We start from the raw sequence: 21,086 nt of genomic DNA on the forward strand, positions 1-21,086 counted from the left end.
TTTTGACGAAAGAAACGTCATTTCAATATTCTATAATAAGAAAAAATTGTACTAGATGATCAGTAACTACTTATAAAAGTATATGTAGGGCTGAATGAATGAATAGAAGTTATCGTCAGCAGTTTTAAAAGATTAAGAACGAAATTAATTTAATATCGATAATGAGCAAAGACAAAGAATCTCCAAAATCAACGATGATGCAAAAGTTCAAAATAAATAAATCCAAAAATAGCAGACCCATATACAATGTAATTGAACCGTTAAGTGTTCAAAGAAACAGCCATTTTTGTTACATAAAATGCGATCACTTTAGTTTAGTGTACTAAATACTGAAGCATATTTCAAAACATTATTGGTATTGGTCTAGTTCCATCTAATTACTAAGTTTATCCAGCCAAAATGGATTAAGCAACATCTGTTATTGAATAAAAATAGCTAAGATTGGATTTATCCATATATAGGCTAAGATAAGGTATTCTTCCGGTATGATATGGTACCAAAAAGATGGCGAAACTAATGTAAAATAATAGTATCAATAAAACACAATGTTCTATTCTTTTAGAATAAATGCTCAATTAACCATAAAAATGATGTAAGTCTCCGTTCCATCTTGTGACTATAATATTTATGTTTATCCCTATTTTAAACCGCTGATATCACACTTTAAAAGTGTGGGAATAAAAAAAGCATTACTATCAATCAATGTGGGGTCAACTCCAAGTGTTCTGAGCAAACTCTGACAATCAATCAACGACGCAGTATTAACAAAAGCTTTTTGAAAATAACAAAAACATGAACATATCAATATGATTGAATACTATTCATTTCCACAGACGAATTACACATTTTGACAATGAATTGGTGAAAGGTATTTTAGGATTTTTTTTCTTTTGTCAAACAATAAAAATTTAGAAATATTGAACATTTTTCTATATATTTAATGACATTTCACTGTAAGTCGAAATATTTCCTGACTAAAATGATTCTAGCTGATTGATTTGATTTAAAATAAAAGCACACAACGGCGTAATAAACTATGAAAGTGTATGAAAATTGAATAATATCCATATGTTTGAAAATTAGTATTCAAATTTCGTAACTTTTTTAATTATTTTTTTACGAAAAAAACTCCGACAGGTTAATCATTTGACCGGTTTTTAAAATATTCTGAAAATTTATTCCAGAAAAAATGATTTTTTTGATTGTACTAACAGCTAAGTGAACAATTCGTCTTTTTTAACCACCAAATCACGTATTATTTTTCAATTAATAAAATGCAACGATATGATATAATATTTCCGCAGTTCTATATCAGTTCCTATCTTGTCTATCTTTTAATTAAATATAATAAATACACGAAATAAATTAAGGAAACTACAAATATAATCTCGAAACATGTCCTCTGTGGCAAAAACAAACTATCCGACATCCACGGCGTACTGTCAGACAATTGTCGAATACGACCCCAAAGATTTAAAAGCGTTTTTATTTAACTTTGGCGGAAGTTGGGCGCACGACTTATTGTCAAAGTTTTAGTCGGTAGGATTTTCTCTAAATTCGGTTTTCCGAATGGCAGATGGGAATGGAGATTTAATTCTCAAATATACCGCAAGTTCCATACATACGTGGTATGGTTGTTTTGTCTAAAAGGAAATTGGAAATGATCCCTATTGAAATTACTTCTTCCACTGTTTTCTATAAATATAATTATTGTATTATTATTTAATAAAATTATTACTATTTAATTTTCTTTATATTTATAACTCTTGTCCATGTGTATTTAACTGAACTTCTCCAAAACGGTTGGAGCAATTTTGATGGAATTTTTTGTATGTGTTTTTGTGAAATCGATAACGGTCTACATTCACAATCGGACCAGGTAGGTAACCACGATTGGTTTACAAGAATTCTTGGTGGTTGCTTGAATGCATTTTTATGATAACCGCCGCAATGACATCATTTGTAACACCAAAAATCGTTCAAAATAAAGATGGTTATAATTTTGAATAAACACTCATGATTCAGGGCCAAGTTCATCATCATTTTCTTTGTTTTCAATACCTCATGCTGATCCACAATTTTTGCATATCTACTTTATAGGCGACGAGAATAAAGTAGCACACGCTGTCTATTTAACCCCATCAGATGGAGGTAGTTACACATTTCCCCTCCTGAAGCATTATAAACTTTCCGTGGAAAAGCCTTTTTAAAACAGTTATTCTAATAGACCCTAATTTCAAGGCTAAGTCTCCTTCCTCCAAAGCTCTACTGACATTGTGGTAATAAATTTAACATGATTCTATTCATTCAATCAAGCCCTTCATACGTATGATCTTAATAGCAATGTCAGTTGAATATAGCGGGTTAGTTACTTTTCTATTAGTATTACGGTGCTTGCATGTATTCTATGTATTAATCGCCATTAATATTTGGCGTGGGTGTCGTAGATAGATATTCTGGTCTTAACCATTTTTGCACTAGTATATCTAGTGGTACTAGTAGTGGAACTATTAGCACAAATAGATCTATTTTTCATCGCCAATTACAATATGCCACACATAACACTTTTTTGGCTTGGCAAGCAGTGAAACGTCGGAGCGGTGGCAGTTTCAGGCAGTTCGTTTTCTTATGATACGTAAATGTCTGGAAATAGTTAATTCATCAACTGTTAAGTTATCTGAAAATTCCTTGAAAGTATGAGCTGGATTGTCATCCAATAAGTACTTCAATATTTTGCCATTGACATCAATATAACACATCTAAATCGTTAAAACCACGAGAATTGAGATATAATGGAGCAGTATCACCATTAATTTCTAACAGTCTAAAAGAACATCGGCAGCAGATTTTTTAAAAACTCAATTATGCTAACTAAAGAACCCTTATTTTATGTAGAGAAATGTTAAAACTATTAAACTGAACAGCTGTTAGCTTATTTAGCAGTTGCTTAATTGATATTCGGCATCTTCACCATTATATATCGCTAATCAGGATATATCCAAGCATCTAATTTAGGTACTGTAAACATGGTGGGTTGAAAAAAGTATAATGTTTTTCTAAACGAATTTATTTAGATAAATTTTACACTCTAATTGATGACACATGTGCCTTTTGTGGCCTTTTGTAACTTTTCTGATAAAATCATAATTATGTAAGTTTAAAACTTCTGATATTTGTTCTAAAATCTTGCGAGAAACTGAACCATGTAATATTCAATATATTAATGCCAATCAATCAATGTTCGGTCAGTCAGCAGTGAGTCGTGAGTATATATCCTGTGGCTAAGGCTGTTCGATTGATGGTGGATGAATCAAAACTTTCCAGTCATTTTCTCTCAGTTTCTAATCCATTAAATGTTTGTGCTGTTCAGCAATGTTCTGATGGGAAACAAGAACATATTTCATTGTTATCATGTTCCAATGATGTATGGTAGTACTCCGATAATAAACAACTCATGTTCGTGAGTTGTACTGTTCACCCTCATTTTGCGCAATACTACATAGTGATAATCTAATTGGCAGAAATAATGGCGAGAAGAAATATGAAAAGAAAACCAATTAAGATATTTCTAAGGCCAGTGTTCATTTATGGTTCTTATATTAACGTAATTTCAAAAATAAAAAGTAAAAACATTTAACTTTTTTAAATATTTTTGTGGTTTTATTAATTTTAATTAAGTTACTTGTGTATTTATTTTGATTTCAAACACACGAAATCAACAAAGTTTCATCCTATTTACACAGCAGTATCAAAGGTAAAGTTAAAAGAACTGAAAATATATATAAATGCCGTTAATTAAAGAAAATAAGTAGAGTTTGAAGAATATAAAGCTAATTAACTCATTGAGTTGAAAAGAACTTTTTGAAATATCTGTTACCATGCAATATTCTTTTAATTTGATATAGTTGAACTGCATAAAATAAAGTTATTTTTCTTTTTCAGCCGATATGGAGTTCGTCGTGTAGACTCTTACTCAGGACGATTACGTCCAGGTTCTACAGGGTGGTCATTTGTATTCGATCCAGCTGGGCGACTGTGTTATTACTGGTCTATGATTGTATCATTAGCCTGTCTATATAATCTTTGGGTCATTATCTACCGGTTTGCCTTCAGAGAAATTGATGGTAAGTTAGAGAATTGTTGGTTAATAAATGGAGTGTTACCTTATTTATTTTGGAGCCTATATGTAGACTTTGACGACTATATGTAAATTGTAAGTTATTTTTATATAAAGTTTTAATAGTTTTATATAAAATATAACGGGTAACCGTGTACCAGTTTTTCTAAATTCATTTTCAGTCAATCATTCATGCTTCATTTTTTGTCTGTACCAAACTAAATTTTGGTTTGGTTTGGTTTGGTTAAAGTAAGTAGTTAAAGTTGTAATCAAAGTGACAGGACGGTCCTCCTACTGTTGCGATAGTCGCGGGTCCGAATCCTGGTGTAACATGATCGTAAATTTATGGAAAATCATCGAAAATTCACGAAAAATCATCCCATTTACTACAATAACCAAGCTGGGTAAGACAGGATGTCTTCTTAAATAATCTATAAGTTAGTTGCTCGCCGGTTGGTAGGTTTAATACCTAGGGCCGTGATTTGGAGCTTATGTTAAACAATAGGTCCTAGTTGGTAAAAAATCACAAAATACAAAAATACAAAATAGTCATGCATAAAGATCTTAAATTTAATTCAGCGTCACAGTATTAATTCAAATAAATAAATAAATAGGATATGATAAAGAAAATATACCCCCTTAAGAAAACTATTTTCAAGGGAATAGTTCGTGCCAAATACGTATCTTCTACCATACTAGTTCGATGTGCCCAATTTAAACTGCCGTTTAGCTCGAATAAAATGTACGGCACATAAATTACCGCATCGAATGGGCGATTTGGTCCTTTGTTATTTCGTTTTTTTTTCTTGCTCGTCTTATTAAAGTTTCCTGCGACGCTTTTCCCAAAGTTATTTTTAGATATTTAATGGATGGTGGCCGGGGTCGTAGGCACTTGAGGCTGCTGTTGCGGCTTTATGGCCGTTTCCTATGGCGGCACTTATTTTCTATTTCGCTGTTTAACCATCCCGCTTTCCTACTTTGACGCTCATAATAGAAAAACGTAATAATACTTACAACTCGGGTTATAGTACTCGTTGAAACATGCGTTTGTAGAGTAAGGCTCGTCGAATAGTCGGTCTTTGTTCAGTGAGTTTGATTAGATTATTTTACTACACCGAACGCTTTTTATAAATGATAGGAAAGTCCCTTTCCAAATTTAACAAGAATGTTTTCTTTTCATTTTCTGAGTTATTTAATTCAATCAGTTAAACTTTTTTTTCAGGGATCCTGTGATTTAAATTCGAACACAGTTTATTATATTAATCATTTTTCCCTAATAAAAGAGTAACGTGTCAAATTTAAAATTGATTTGTTACGAAATATGTTATGATATGTTTCACAGTATTTTTAATATAAGATCAGAAATGTATTTGATATATAACATTAAATAAAATAATAAATGTCTAAATTAAATATAATTTCCATTAAAAATCAATAATTAACAAATTATTAATAAGATTAAATTAATACACCACTTAACATTATAACAAAGTGTAATAACATTATTTTCAGAACTTTAACAACTTCAGAGTATCAAACATAAGTATACATGATCTTTCTTTACTTTTATGTTATAAACATATATACGGAATAATAAATGAAGTCATACTGGCTTGTTTATGAAACCAAAGAATATATTAATAAAACTATTTGATTGGTATTTGACATTGGCATTAATATTAAAACAATAACGAACACAATTGGGTAATTTATTTTTTACAACTTAGAACCACAATCACCAAAAAATAACTATTGATTTTTCAAAACATAGATCTATAAAGTAAATAATCAAAATATTTGATAGAAAGTTAAAATAATAAAATGTTATATAGTCACATATCTTAGAGCATTAATTGTTAAACAGCTTAATATTTATCAATGCTTTAAAATGTTTCCAAATTTACTGTTAATAATTCATAATTTCTTCTATTGGTCCTCTATGTTCCATCTACGTAAATTATATAGTTAATTTTATTTCAAGTGCTGCATGTTTTCTTCACTCGATATATGAATTCATATAGTACTTATATTTATTATTTACAATATTCAAGTGATTTATTAATTATTTGTTAAGCAATGCTTTTTCTGAAGAAACCTGAAATAAATCAGAAGTTAATACCAGTAAAAAATTTACAGAAATATTTTTTAGATACAGATTAGAAGAACAAATTTTCTAAGTTGTTCTCTTTTATCATGGTAGTTTATACTCATATTTCAATATTGTTACTTGGTGGAGCACCATCATAGATGGCTCAAACCTGAATACTCGTCACTGTAACTTATTTTGAAATGACGATAATATGATTTGAGAATCTGGTTCTTTTTTTAAGATAATTGATTTGGCAACTTATATTGGAGGCCCTTATGCCATTGAGGCTATATTTTATCAAAAATTTGGGTCACGTCCCGAAATACGTTTGAACAAATTTCCTTCTATTCAAAAGCCTCCTCAATTACATCCGTAATACGTACCTGATCAATTCTGGAATATTTATTTCTAAATCCAAACTGGTGAGCCAGAATAAATTGTTGTTTTTTGATAATTAATTTGAGGGGTTTTAATCTTCAATTATTTAGATATCGTTGGTAACAGTGATATCAGTCGAATGAAAAAATATGTAAATATATTTATGGTTTTTCAGAACTGGGTCCTAAGATATATTACATATATGATGTCGGAGTAATTAGAATAATAACTATAATAACTCACATCGAGACTTTCAGGTACCGATTGTTAGTCAGAATCTTAAAATTAATCAAAAACCTTAGGAGATACTCAACTCATACGTTCATATTGCTAAATTGCAGTCGCTAAATAAGGCTGAAATATGACACAGACCCAAAAACATCAAAACAGATCTTATCTAGTGCAATAAACCGTGTCTAATAGAAAAAAAGCATAGTTAATAAATGAACACTAACTCATTTACAGATTAAGTAAGGATCGGTTATTCTGGATAAATACATGGTTATTTGTAAAAGCTATTACAAAGGCAAATTGTAGATTAGTCGAGAATAACTACTAATACTATATTAATATTTTAAAATACTGATTTTTTTTACATTGTACATTATATCTGCAAAAATAAGATTTTAGTAATAAACGAGCATCAGCAAAATTTCAGTAGTCGATATATTGTCAATATAGTCATAGTATTCGCTGTTAAATCTAGTTGAATTGCAAAAACAAATCTGCAAGAGATTGTATTTGTGTATCTAAGTATTTGATCCACAGTTTTGAATTGACATAGAAACTCTAGGAAAAGGCACCGATCAGATTCAACCATCAAGTTTTTCCACCTAAATTTATATGTATGGTATGCATTAACTATTGAATTATCTGTCAATCACTCAAAACATCGTGAATTAATAATTTCGGTAACAGTTAATTGTCAATGGTAATCCACAACTGTTTTTCTTTTGTTGATATACAGCCAAGTTTAAAATCATTTAGCAGTGCAAATAGAATGATTTCTTCAGATATAAGATTTATCAAATTTCTTCATTGCCAAAATTTTAAAATATTTTAATCTTCTATAGAATCAAAATAATCATAATATGTTACAAGACTAAAATTATCAAAACTAATAAAAAGCTTAAAGAGTACCGAAAGTTAAACATTATTGTTTAAAATTATATAAAACAGTGTATCGGGAACCGAATTGGCATTTATAGGTGGTTGGCAGCTTTATGTGCTTTTTATTTTATTTAAAATATATAAATCTTAAATCATCTGATCTGTACAATACTATAATATATGTAATTATATATAATAGTTAATTAGCTCAATTACTGATGCTTTTAACTGAACTTTTACAATCACTACCAAGTAACAATCCATTTTGTTTATAAAAAAAATAGTTACAATGACTATATTGCTTCTGTGAATAAAATATATTAAGATACAGAAATTACTATCCAAAAATGTGTAAGTTTTAAAATTTAAAACCTACTTGAAAGAGGAAGCTTTTTATTTTATTTAATATATACATATATATATATATATATATATATATATATATATATATATATATATATATATATATATATATATATATATATATATATATATATATATATATATATATATAAATTTTAGCTCTAATCACTACTGATCTGTATAATACTATATATGTAATTATATATAATAGTTAATTAGGTCAATTACTGATGCTTTTAACTGAAACAAAACTAAATAAAATAAATTTACTATCTACATAGATAAAAAGCTACTATCACTACTGAGTAACGATCCATTTTTTATAAGAAAATAGAACAATATCTGTATTACTTCTGTGAATAAAATATAGTAAGGTACAGAAATTACGTTATTATTTATTATATAATGTCCTTACCATTCGGCAACTGTGCTATTTGTTAATCAATTAAGAAGATTAACACCAGACTGAAGAACACACTAAAAACTATTTCGGAAATTCAATGCAACAACTATCCCGAATATTTAAAAAAATAATAACGGCTTTCCAAATGTCTTACCATAGTAATATACCAAAATACAAATTAATGAATTATGGAGTTATCTCAAAATGTGTAAGTTTTAAAATTTAAAGCATACTTGAAAGAGGAAAGCCAAACTTTAACCATCGGCTATCATTTCCCGCGTGAAAATGCAACAGTGTACTTTGTTAGCTAACTAATTGTCAATTTTGGAACGGGTAAGAGCCATCGGCCACGGAAATTGCCTACCTTCAATAAACGTTATATAGTTTCTCTCGACACATTAACGCCATCTAGTTTTGCAAACTTCCTTGTTAAAGCAGCTGTGAATAGCATTTGATCTGCGAACGCTTTTATTACAAGTAGAATGCGGAAGGTTTATGTACATATTGTCGGATATATAATCATAAAAGATGATACCACTCTTAAATAACTCACTATAGTCAGGACGTTTATGATTACATTTTATAAAGCAGTATTTTGAATAACTGTTTCGCTATAACACTGTAAGACTCGTAAAATTTGTATGTCATCCATAGATGTCATCGGAGCCATAAACCCTAATACTAAATTAAACTTATAATTTATATAATAACTATATTAAGTTTGGTACGTCATCATAAAAGATTTCTAGTACATCCTGTTAGTAAAGTGTAGTTAGTATGTACAGTTTAATAAATTTTTAACGTTAAAGGTGTGTGCGTATTAATTCAGAGTCAGTATAATATCTATAGCCCTCCAATTCGAGAAACTATAAGCATAGGAACTCTGTTCTATCAATAAATAGTTTTTAACAAAAATATTAAACCCACTTCAAAAAAGAAATAAGGAACTCGCCAAAAATTTAAAAATAACCACACTTAGATTATTAATACAAAAACAGATATTTTAAAATGGCATATAAACGTTACAATAACTAAATAAAAATGAACAATCCAAAAATCCTTATTTAACCTATCTACTACACGTATTTTATATTCTACTATATACGTACAATTTAGCTTAATACCCACCTAAACCTATTTATCTATTTGCAATATTATTTTAACTACTACCAACTAATCACCTTGAAGTCGGTACCAAACCCAAAAGGTTATATTAAATTAACTTTGTTTTGTTGGTATTTAAAATTTTTTATGTATGTCGCAAAACTATATTTTTATTTTTGTATTTTTTTTTGGTAAATTCATTATTTCTATAGAACTTATACTGAATACCCGATATACCCGACCGAATACCGATCTAATTTTGGAAACCAATTGTATTCTTATATAAAGATCCAAAATATGCAATTTTATATGGAAACTAAACAATAAAAGTGTTATTACAATATAATATACAATATACTGTTTAAAATTATTTTTATTTTTGATTGCTATTTTCTACTCCAGTATCGCTGGAACCATGAAGAAATGAAGGCAAGTTCAGATAAAAAATTATATTAAATATTTTATTAGTATGAAACCATCCGAAGTTAAAACATTCTACAATTTTAGTGAGAATTTTTAATGAGGATATGCCCACTTTATTGAAATATGTTAATATAATTCGAATAAAGGAAGAACCATCTGTGTGATCTTTACAGAGGAATAGTCACAGTCATTTCTCTTTTTCTCTCTTCTTTTTCTCTTTTTTCTCATTTTTCTCATTCTTTTTTCACAAAGACCGCAAACGTACATTTCATAGTCACAACAGAAATGTTAAACGAGTAATTATCCTATACATATTGATCCAATAGTAATGTTAAGAAGTGATGCAGATTAATAATTATGCAAAGACATATAACTGAGAGTTGCTAAATTTGATTTTTCTTTTTTATTTGAATTAAGACGAACAATACAAGCTAACGTCAAATTGATACAATCTAGAAATCAAATATGTCAGTATATACGGTATATGTCGATATTATATATAAGATATCGATGTTTACAGTTAAGAAAAGAAATAAAATTAAAAAATAGATATACTAATTATTACGCTTTTATAAAATAAATATTATTAACTTACTGGATTAGGGTCAAATTTTAACCACTAAAATTATTTAATCAAACTAAAATAGGACACCAATCAATATCTTTGCCTGCAAAATATATGGGTATGGCGATGATAGAATCAGAAACAATTACGATTCAACTCTTTTCTGAAGTAAAAATTACCTCTCAATAATAATAATAATAATATACCAAAAATATATGATTTATTATAATAAGCTCTGTGCTCTACAATAGATCTTTCTTACTTCGGTTGGTTTATAAAGCATACACTTTCAGTTTTGTGTTTTACATTTATTTTAGAGTTTCCTTTATACCTTATCCTAGACCTACTGTTTTACGTTTAGCTTATCAACTAGCGAATAACCAACTTTAAAGATCATCCCAAAAGACAACCGGTCTTACTCAGCCTGGTTACTGGCATCACTAAGATCATTTTTCTTGTCGGATTTGGACTCATATTTGCTAAACAATCACAAACATAAAGACCATACCCCTGCAGGATTCGAACCCGCGTATCGCAACAGCAGGAGAACCGTCGTTTCGTCTTTAGCACTGCGCCAAAAAGCCAGCTTAGCTCCAATTCAAAAGCTCCTTAAAATAACGCTTAGTCGGGCTAAAATGTAAAATAAATGTAGATACACAAAGTTGCAAATATATCTCAAAGTTATGTTGTATCAAATATTAAGTGATAAGAGATGGCATATAGATTTGAAGATTTTTTTTGTCGAACGTTAGTGTTTCTATTACCTAACAAATAATATAACAATACTTAATTTTAATGTTATATGTTATTATAGTATTGATATTTTTTTTAAATTTTTTTTTCTAGCAAGTACAATAATTATGTGGTTTTGCCTGGATTATTTTGCCGACTTTTTATACCTAATGGACATTCTGGTGCATTTTCGAACCGGATACTTGGAGGATGGCGTGCTGCAGACTGACACGGCCAAACTGAGGCAGCACTACATGAACTCCACGACGTTCTACATCGATTTACTGTGCCTGCTACCATTGGATTTTTTGTACTTGTCCATTGGGTTCAACTCAATATTAAGGTTATTTAGATTGGTAAGTAGACTTATATTAACCGAGTAACACATGAGCGCGTATAATAAAAATGGCTTTAATATAGATACACATAATATATTATAGTATATTTAAGTCAAACCTTATATGGGTGCACCATTGACTTGCAAATATTTTGAGAAACCTACGTAAATCCTTAGAAGTATTAAAGTAGATATGTTTCGATTACAACTAAATGTGAATAAAAAATACAGTAAGAGTTATATAGAGATTACTTGAATTTTGTGACAGTAAAATCAGTAGAATCAGAATAATTTATACGTGGAATGTTGCTGGAATGATACTTACATTAATAACAACCTCTTAAGTCTCGAAATTATAGATATAGATGTTTATTGTTCTTAATTGATTAATCAAGTATCTTATTGGAAAAAATCATATAAAAGGCGTAACACAAGTACATAATGTACACAATAAAAGTACATAAACTTAAAAATATTTAATGGTAGTTCCAGATATATACATAATTTCGAACGCATCCATAACAACGCACCAAAGGGTACATTATTAATGTTGACACTATAACTATTTTTGTTTCACGTCAATGTAGGAACAATGCATCATCATATATCGTCTTAATACTATTGAAAAGCTTATCAATCTAATGTTGCTACTACAGGAACTAATTCATCATTTTTTTTTCCTTTAATTATCTAACTGTACATATTTGATAAATAACAGGTCAACTGAAATGTCCCCGGCCTACCATAGTAAAATACATTTTTTGGTAAAACTAGTTTTTTTTTTAATTCAACATAATTCCCTTCAAGGATGTTACACTGATTATAGCGACCCTCCAACTTTTCGATACCATTTTTGTAGTACGATTTGTCCTTTGCTTCAAAATAGGCATCAGTTTCGGCGATCACCTCTTCATTCGACGAAAATTTCTTCCGAGCGAGCATTCTTTTGAGATCTAAGGACATGAAATATTCGCTGGGGGCCAGATCTGGAGAATAAGGTGGATGAGGAATCAATTCGAAGCCCAATTCATGGACTTTTGCCATTGTTTTCACTGACTTGTGACACGGTGCATTGTCTTAGTCAAGCAGCCTTTCAAAGAGTCCAAAAACGATATGTAATAGTCGCTGTTGATAGTCCTTCCTTTTTCAAGGTTGTCAATGAAAACTATTCCATGCGCATCCCAAAATATAGACGCCTTAACGTTGCCAGTCAACTGTTGCGTTTTCCCAAGCTTTGGAGCGGGTTCATCGTCCACTTGAATGACTGTCGATTGGGTTTCGGAATGAAATGATGGAGGCATGTTTCATCCATTGTCACATTTCGTTGCAAAAACTCGGGTTTATTACGCTTGATCATCTTCAAACACTGCTCCGAATCATCAACTCATCGTTGTTTTTGGTCAAAAGTGAGCTCGCGCGGCAACCACTTTACACAGAGCTTTCTAATACCCAAATATTCGTGAATGATATGATTGATATACAAGTTCATATAATATCTTTGGTGTGTTTGCTATTTCGTTCAGTTTCAATTTACGGTTATTCATAATCATTTTGTCGATTTTTTAAATGTTTTCGTTGGTAACAACCTCTTCCACTGCGTTCACCTTCTCCGGTGCTCAATTCACCACGTCTAAACTTAGCATACCAATCCTTGATGGTAGATTTTTCTGTGGCAGTGTCCGGAAACTCGGCATCAAGCCAAATTTTTGCTTCAACTGTATTTTTTCCCTTCAAAAAGTAAAATTTTATCAACACGCGAAATTCCTTTTTATCCATTTTTTTCACAGTAACAAAAGTTGCTTCACTTAAAATGCTATAATTCACAAACTAATGAACCGAGAGCTGTCAAATCTATACACGCATCTTTTGAGGGTCAGAGCTAACCAAAAAACATGGATTTAATTCCAGTAGTGCCATCTATGTGTCAGGCTGGGGATTTTTCAATTGACCTGATAAGGCAAATAAAAGAGTTCTTCTTTAAATTATAATAATGCATATAATTCTGCTATTCTAAATATGTATTTTCACTATCTAAACTATTCAATCGAATGTAGTTATTAACAACATTGTTACTATATTATTTTCTTCGTCTAATTATTTTGATTTTCAAAATGATTCCAATTTTTAATTAGTTGCTTTTCATCAATACTTTTAATTATATTAATTTCAAAAACCTGGTCTGCCTTCAATATCTTCTGTCGAACAAATAAGTGGTGATCTTTCTGTAACAATAAATATATGGCTTTGCATTAAAACCTAGATTAAATCTCTAAATTTTCTAATGCTTAACATTGCTAGAATTACCTACACTTGTGTGCAGTTTACGATATTAATGTATCAATTTACAAATAGGTAGCCTGGAAATGAAATGATTTTCCTGAAAGATTTATATATCTAGTTCCGTGCCAAAAACTATTAATCACTTTTACTACGCAACTTTAATCGAATGAAATATAAAGCTAATTCACTATGCCCGTTCAGAAACCATATGCGCTGGTTTAGATCGTTTAAACTAATTATTCTAACGTCAAAAATAAAGATTTCTTAAAAAGAAGAAATAAAATGGAAATAAAGAATGGACTATCAAATACGTTTAAGAGTTAATGATGTAAATTTAAATCATATTTCGGTAGACGTCAAAGTTCACTGCCACATTATGAAAGTCAGTGAAAATGAAATACAGTAATTATAATTGTTAACATAGCTATTCGTCTAAAATTTAAGGCCCTAATAAACACTCATTCTGATAATAATATATTGTCATTAAATTATCATTTGGTTGTACTGCTCAATTGTGAAACTTAGTTTGCAATAAGTAACTATATATCAGACTATATTTCTGTTAGAGATATCAAGATATAACCTATTTTTTTATAATATAAGCTTGTACAATATTCTTAATTTATAATTTAATTTATATTTTTTTTTTTTAATTTTAAGGACATCCATAGATTTCACTTTTACTATGTGAACAGGAATATTTTTTTATATTTATTCAGAATTCTTCATATTTTCACTTATATAGACGAAGATCATTTTTCATCAAGTAATGTATTTTGTTGTAATGTACTTTTAGACAATTGCACACTGAAACATATTTCGACATATTTAAAATAGAATATTTGATCAAGCAGATTTCATACTTTCAAAATCAAAATGGTAGCACACCAGATATTTCAAACTAATAGTACACCACCTAAGAACAAGTTAATATTTCATAGGTTTTTCACTGGTTTACAGAATTTACATATGTTCTTTTTTTATATATTTAGTTTAACTAGTTGGGAAAATTTATCTTAAAAATTTCACTCATAACACTTCAAACCTTGCACTCATATAAGTATTTCTTAAAATAACCAGTAGCATAGCAGTGTATTAGCGCAGCAATCCCATCCTGAGAATGTCGACTAAAAGTTCATACATAATCGTAGTTCCATCTGGACATATTTAACTTGGAACTAAATTCTTAGGGAATATCGATTAAACCTTTATCTGTCAGCTTACCACTGGTAACCATATGAAGTGCATTATTGCTATTATATTGCCCATTGTTTGTTTGTATATATCGAAATTCATATACTCGATAGATAGAGGTACCTTGAGTAAATTCAACTCATATTTAGTGATCTTCAGTGGTAGACAAAATACATTCTTTGATTTAATTAAAATACAAATTACAAAATAATATTTTTGTGTCGTTATTTAAAATATAAAATACTTAATACGCTGTTTTATCTATATTTATTTAACACAAAATACAAATTAAAAATCTTTGAAAGAAGAATTTCCCCTTGCACTTTGATTAAAACATTTAAACTATTTGCAATACCTGATAAGAATACAAGGATTTGATGAAAAAGGAATACCATAAATGTCGCATTAGCTTTCAATAAGATATTTTCGCGACTATTTCCTGTTCTTAGATCGCAAAAGAACGCTCGATGGGAAGAAATTTTCGTCGAATAAAGAGGTGATCGCCAAAACTGAGGCCTATTAAGTTGGAGGGTCGCTATAATCAGTACATCACCTTTCAAGGGAATTATGTTGAATACAAAAAGATAATTTTGCTATAAAAATGTGTTTTACTATGGTAGGCCAGGGACTTTTCAATTGACCTGCTATGTGCAAGTAAAATAAACAACACCACTTAATCAACTTTAAAATGTCAAATAAACCCTTGCTTAATCTATTTTACATTGAGTTAATGCAGTTTATACAACAAGCTAATTAGTGACAAAACCCTGATTCAAATATTTAGAGATCGATTTTCAGATGCAGGTACTACATACCGTAATCGCAAACAAATATTATTTCAGAAACGACTAAATTCGTAATCGAACCGATCCATTGTTCATTAGAATTAAAGGGATATAATTACAATTCAACAGATTATCACCAGCAATTTTCATTTCGTTGATGACCAATAAAGTCGGACAGTATACCGTTAATGCAATTGTAATTAGTTCCAATTCCATTCTTTGTTGTTTTATGCAGAGTAGGAATTAATTAGTTTTATGTAAATACAAAATAATTGAAATAATTTATTCTAAAAGCTTGTTGTTGTGATTATTTTTTATTTAAATATATTTCAATCCGAAATACTAATGGTATTATACATAGAACTAGCTTGGTCCCATTTATATTCCATTCCATATGACCTTAAACTATTATAATTAACGCTGCAATGCAGAGTTTAGGTTGTTCAGATATATTAGTTTATATACGCATTTTTAAGTATCTGACCGGAATTAGTAACTAAAGTATTACATATATTAAACATATATTAAATTATAGTAAAATGTTATATAGTACATATCTGTATTTCTTTTTAGTTGTTAAATATTAGTTGTTTGTATATATTTTGATCAGCAATATCTTGAATTGGTGAATATTATTATCATTGTAATAATAAGTATCAATGTAAACAATTTCCCAAATTTTTAACAATATAGCTATACCGTGACTGCTATCCAATCATTGTTTCATTCTCAAACTTTGTCACCATTTCGAAATCGTGACATCGAGACACTATGTCGAGTGAGAATGTGCTATTCAAGCTGCAATATTGTTTCCTTCATAACTTTTGCAACAAAATATAATTTTGGGTCTCTTACTCCCCTGGTCTGGTCTTTTAGTAGTTTTCTGGATTTACTGGCTTAAAATTTCAACCATTGAAACATGATATTCCCTATTTAATGTAAAAAAAAATTATTTTTAGAAATTTAATAACATAAATATAAAATCCAGAGGCTACCCGTTGTACTTTTAGATATTTCATATTGAAAGATATTATTCAAAGAAAATGTAAATATCTGAGGCAAAAATATATAATAAATGTATTAGATAACATGTGTTAATACTTTAACGAACGAATTGTTAATTAGAATGTGGTTTAGAACACATTCATATACATTACGAAAGCCCAGATTATGTTATTAGGAATATGTACACTTGCTAAACTTACTAATGTTAACTTACGTGATAAGATTGGCTGACTTGCACATTCACGGAAATGAGCGTGGGTGCCGTCTGTGACAGACAGCCAAGCTGATATCAACTCGATTTGCTATCCAAAACTTTTCCGACATAAAGTTACCCTATTAAGAATATAATTCGAAAAGTAAAATGTAATAAAATTCGTCTACTTAAATATTAGCCTCAACATAAATTATTGTTCTCTTTCATGTATTACATCTGAAATACGTCTTAACATTTTAACTGTAGGTTTGCGATATTATATATAGAAATAATGTTTGTAATCATTTTTTTTTGACAGATTCTTATCGAATGTTTATTATTTGCCATTTGTTTTATTGATATTTTAGTTAATTTAGATATTTTTAAACCAGCACTGTTTCTACATTTGTTTTTTATAGTTAAGTATCGGCTAGTCCTTATTTCGGTACTTGATTCCTTGCATTCATAGAATGTTAAATAACGAAGCTTTTTGAATTAAATTCAGTTGAATTATTTCTAACATGGGGAGATTTTATCCAGACGATAAAAATTTGGAGCAAGCAAAGTTTGATTTTGATGGTTACCTATTCAGTATCCTCTTCATTGAAGCAGCAAGAGTCGCTTGATTAATTATTCGACACAAAATTATTGGACCTATTCTATTTTGTATCTATCAACAAGGATAAGCTCTGTATTATGTGCCAGCATCTTGGTAATATCGATACCGCCATAATACAAGGCAATGCTGTTAAGAATATAAGAAGCTTGGATAAACTTGGTATTTACTTATATTGCGCTTGATGTTTGACTTCATCCATCTAGCGGTAGCTCAACGTTTTAGCGAAAATATATTAAATACTTTCTAAAGGTTATTATACATTTCCACATGCTATAAGTATCTTAAATTATAATCTCTTGGTAGAATCACATTTCCAGTTTTGGTGATCTTCTCATTTTCTTTGTGGTAATTTTTATTTCAAACTACGTAATATAACAGATTTTATACTGAAATTTTGTTGGTATTCGATTAATTTAACTAGCTAGAGCAGAACTGATATGATAAGATTTTAGTTCTATTTTTTTTTTTTTGAGACACATCGATAGATTACGGATTTTAATATATACTACTTATTCTGTGTATATATTTGACTTGATTGTAAAAAGAATTGTTGTAATGGCCACTAAATATTGGTATCGTAGTTTCTCTATCAATTTCTATCGCACCCTTTTTAAATGTTAAATACAATACAATAACTTTATTTATCGTTGTAGTCAGAAACATTTTAATATTATTATTGATTGAAACATCACAACATTCAAAAGGTCTGAAAAAATAGAGACTTAGAAAATCAAAAAATACAAAAAAAATATAATAGTTAACAAGTTAACATAAACGGGGTCCAAATTATTTTACTATTTATCAATCAAATTGTTGCTCATTTAGTTTATTATATTAATAAATAATCTTGAAAAATAGAGTTCTACAATGTTGCTATATTAATGTACAATAAATTCTTGTAAACAATCATATTACAAACAAAACATAAAGCCAAATATATAACATATAAATCTACGTAAGCATACATTCAGCACATTATTTTCGACGTCGCCAGGCTAGGACCGCAAAACTAGAACTTTAAATACCAATCGAATGTAACTAGTCGGGCCGAAAATAGCGACCGAAAATACTGAACTGAAATAATAGTGAAATAGTCAATAGTAAGAAGTAGTCAAATCAGTGGGATTGAAAATAGGGACTAAAACAGTCTATAGTAAAAGGTACTTAATAATCATTTTCAGTCGATAGTTCCCAATGCTAAACTAAAGACTTTGTTACTTATTGGTAACTTCAACATGCGAGCAATGAACCTTTTATTTGGTTTTAATACAAGTGTCTCATTTTATTGAATATATTATATGTTCTTGTACGAAAGTTGATGTTAGCCTGTATGATATTCTACATGACCTGAATGTTGTGTTAAGTCATCTTATCAACAGTCTCTGAATTTTATTGTAAGTAGTTGCAATTTTTTTGGAGCTGTTGGTAGAATTTGTTATAGATGCTTGAAGTTAAGACTCGATGAATAGAGATATAATGATATATTGTCTCCTACTTTATATATTATGAAAATACCAGGTTTACGAATAAATATAAACATATTATGGCAAAGTTTCTTAAGACGCACTGTTATTCTTCGGTGCTACTAGCTGTTTCTCGTTTGCAATAAGTCTGACAACGTTGTCAAGCCTTTGCGTATGTTGACGTCTGATACAATAAATATTATGCGTAATCTGTAGGTCGACGTTGACAGTTAATTCATTGAAAGTCCGATATCTCCCAAAGTAGGTAGGCTCAATCAATTGCGTCAATAGAAAATATCTGTTTATAAAGCTATAACGTGTCAGAATAAAATCAGAGAATATTCAATATGTATGGAAGGATATCGGCTGCCATTTTGGAGTAATGCAGCTCTAAGCGTAAATAGTATTCACACTGTTGCTAAGAAACGTGACGTGTTAGACAATCACATCAATAGACAATGTTTTTAACAATGGAATAAGGAACTCAAAACCCATTATCTTATTTATGTTAGAAAAATTGTGTCACACAATGTTGTTATAACGAATTACAACCAATTTACTTGTCACTGTTTTATTAATTTTTTGATAAAATCAAATAATCTGTCGAGATGTAAAACGAAGTGGGTGATTTAGTTCTTCTGTTCCAGATAAAATTGTATAGATTCTGGGCGTTTATGGATCGAACGGAAAGGCACACGAACTACCCTAACTTTGTTAGATCGTCCTACCTAATTCACACCCTTCTAGTCGTTTTCCACTGGAACGGGTGTGTTTTCCATTTAGTCTTAAAACACGACGGATTCGGGAGCAAAAACTGGGTATATAGCGATTCAGCTGCAAACGACGGTAAGTTAGCGACATCATTAAAGTTCTTAGAGATTACTCAATGAACATGTAATTTATTTTTAAAGCGTACTTTTTATTATTGATGACGGTGATTATTATATACTTGTTATATTATACGATTTTTTACGATAATTTATTAGGCCTATATGTTACTTTAAAGGATTTTTTTATTTTAAAACTTTATTGTACAAAATCCCTACGATATGTCTTAGAGCTAGCGATGTTTTTGAGAGAGAATTTCAGTTAAGCTGATCATTTAACACATCATCTCTATCACTCTCTTGGTCAAAAACCGTTCCATCTGGCTGGCGGCAGGGGTTGCGTTTACCATTGCACATCGTACTTCTACAGATAAAAATACTCAATTTTTAAGTAAATGTAAAAGAGATGAAATGTCAAAAGTTTAGCTTACCTGAAATTCTAGTTTTCTTCACGTTACTAATACATCATATAATCTCATAATAATCTCTCATACTGATACATTCTATTCAAAATATCGTCTATCGTTAACCTCTACTTTCTCCCATCTTTTAGGCAATTTACGAATTCGAACTCGAAAGAATGATGTATCTTTCGAGGCTATGGAATAAGGAATATTTTATGTTGAAACAAGTAGTAATGAAAAAGAGTAAGTTCTGTTCATTTTAATGTTGCCAAGTATGTTTACACAAAATTGTAGTGGGTAGCGATCTCTATTAATAGTTCCTTAGAATAATGCCTTTAAATCATCGTCTTCAAAATCATCCGTCCAGAATACTCTTTGTCCTTGGTGTCAAAATCAGTTCCTTTAAAACGTTAAAATCATTATTCAACCATTTATCGATGGAGCAAGGTTGGCATAAACTTCAAACAGCATTCGATGACCTTCATCCACCTTTTTCAAATTGAACTTCAAAAATAAAACTTCCCGTAAATTCAATTTTCTCGGTACAAATTGAGTCATTTTCTGTGCACTGAAAAAATTTCATGGGTTTCACTTATTCACACTTCGACGAAATGGTACATACTGATAAGTGAAGCCTGTATAAGGCTTCAACATGAAGTTGGTTACAAATCTACCCGATGCGATTTAATGTTCAG

At 29.8% G+C, this 21,086-nt stretch overlaps 1 protein-coding gene across 2 annotated transcripts in view; it reads left to right on the forward strand.

The window, feature by feature from the left end:
- LOC143192898 (cyclic nucleotide-gated channel alpha-3) overlaps positions 1 to 21,086 on the forward strand; it is a 223,821-nt gene that overhangs the window by 10,441 nt on the left and 192,294 nt on the right. For both annotated transcript variants that reach the window (XM_076398689.1, XM_076398690.1), the window contains exons 2-4: positions 3,943 to 4,124; positions 11,399 to 11,640; positions 19,808 to 20,006. In XM_076398689.1, the coding sequence (XP_076254804.1) occupies positions 3,943 to 4,124; positions 11,399 to 11,640; positions 19,808 to 20,006 (623 nt within the window). The remainder of the gene's footprint in view (positions 1 to 3,942; positions 4,125 to 11,398; positions 11,641 to 19,807; positions 20,007 to 21,086) is intronic.

Source organism: Rhynchophorus ferrugineus, unplaced genomic scaffold, assembly GCF_030347505.1.
Source record: "Rhynchophorus ferrugineus isolate W39M unplaced genomic scaffold, kcgeb_rfMv2 rfM3, whole genome shotgun sequence".
Lineage (NCBI taxonomy): Eukaryota > Metazoa > Arthropoda > Insecta > Coleoptera > Curculionidae > Rhynchophorus > Rhynchophorus ferrugineus.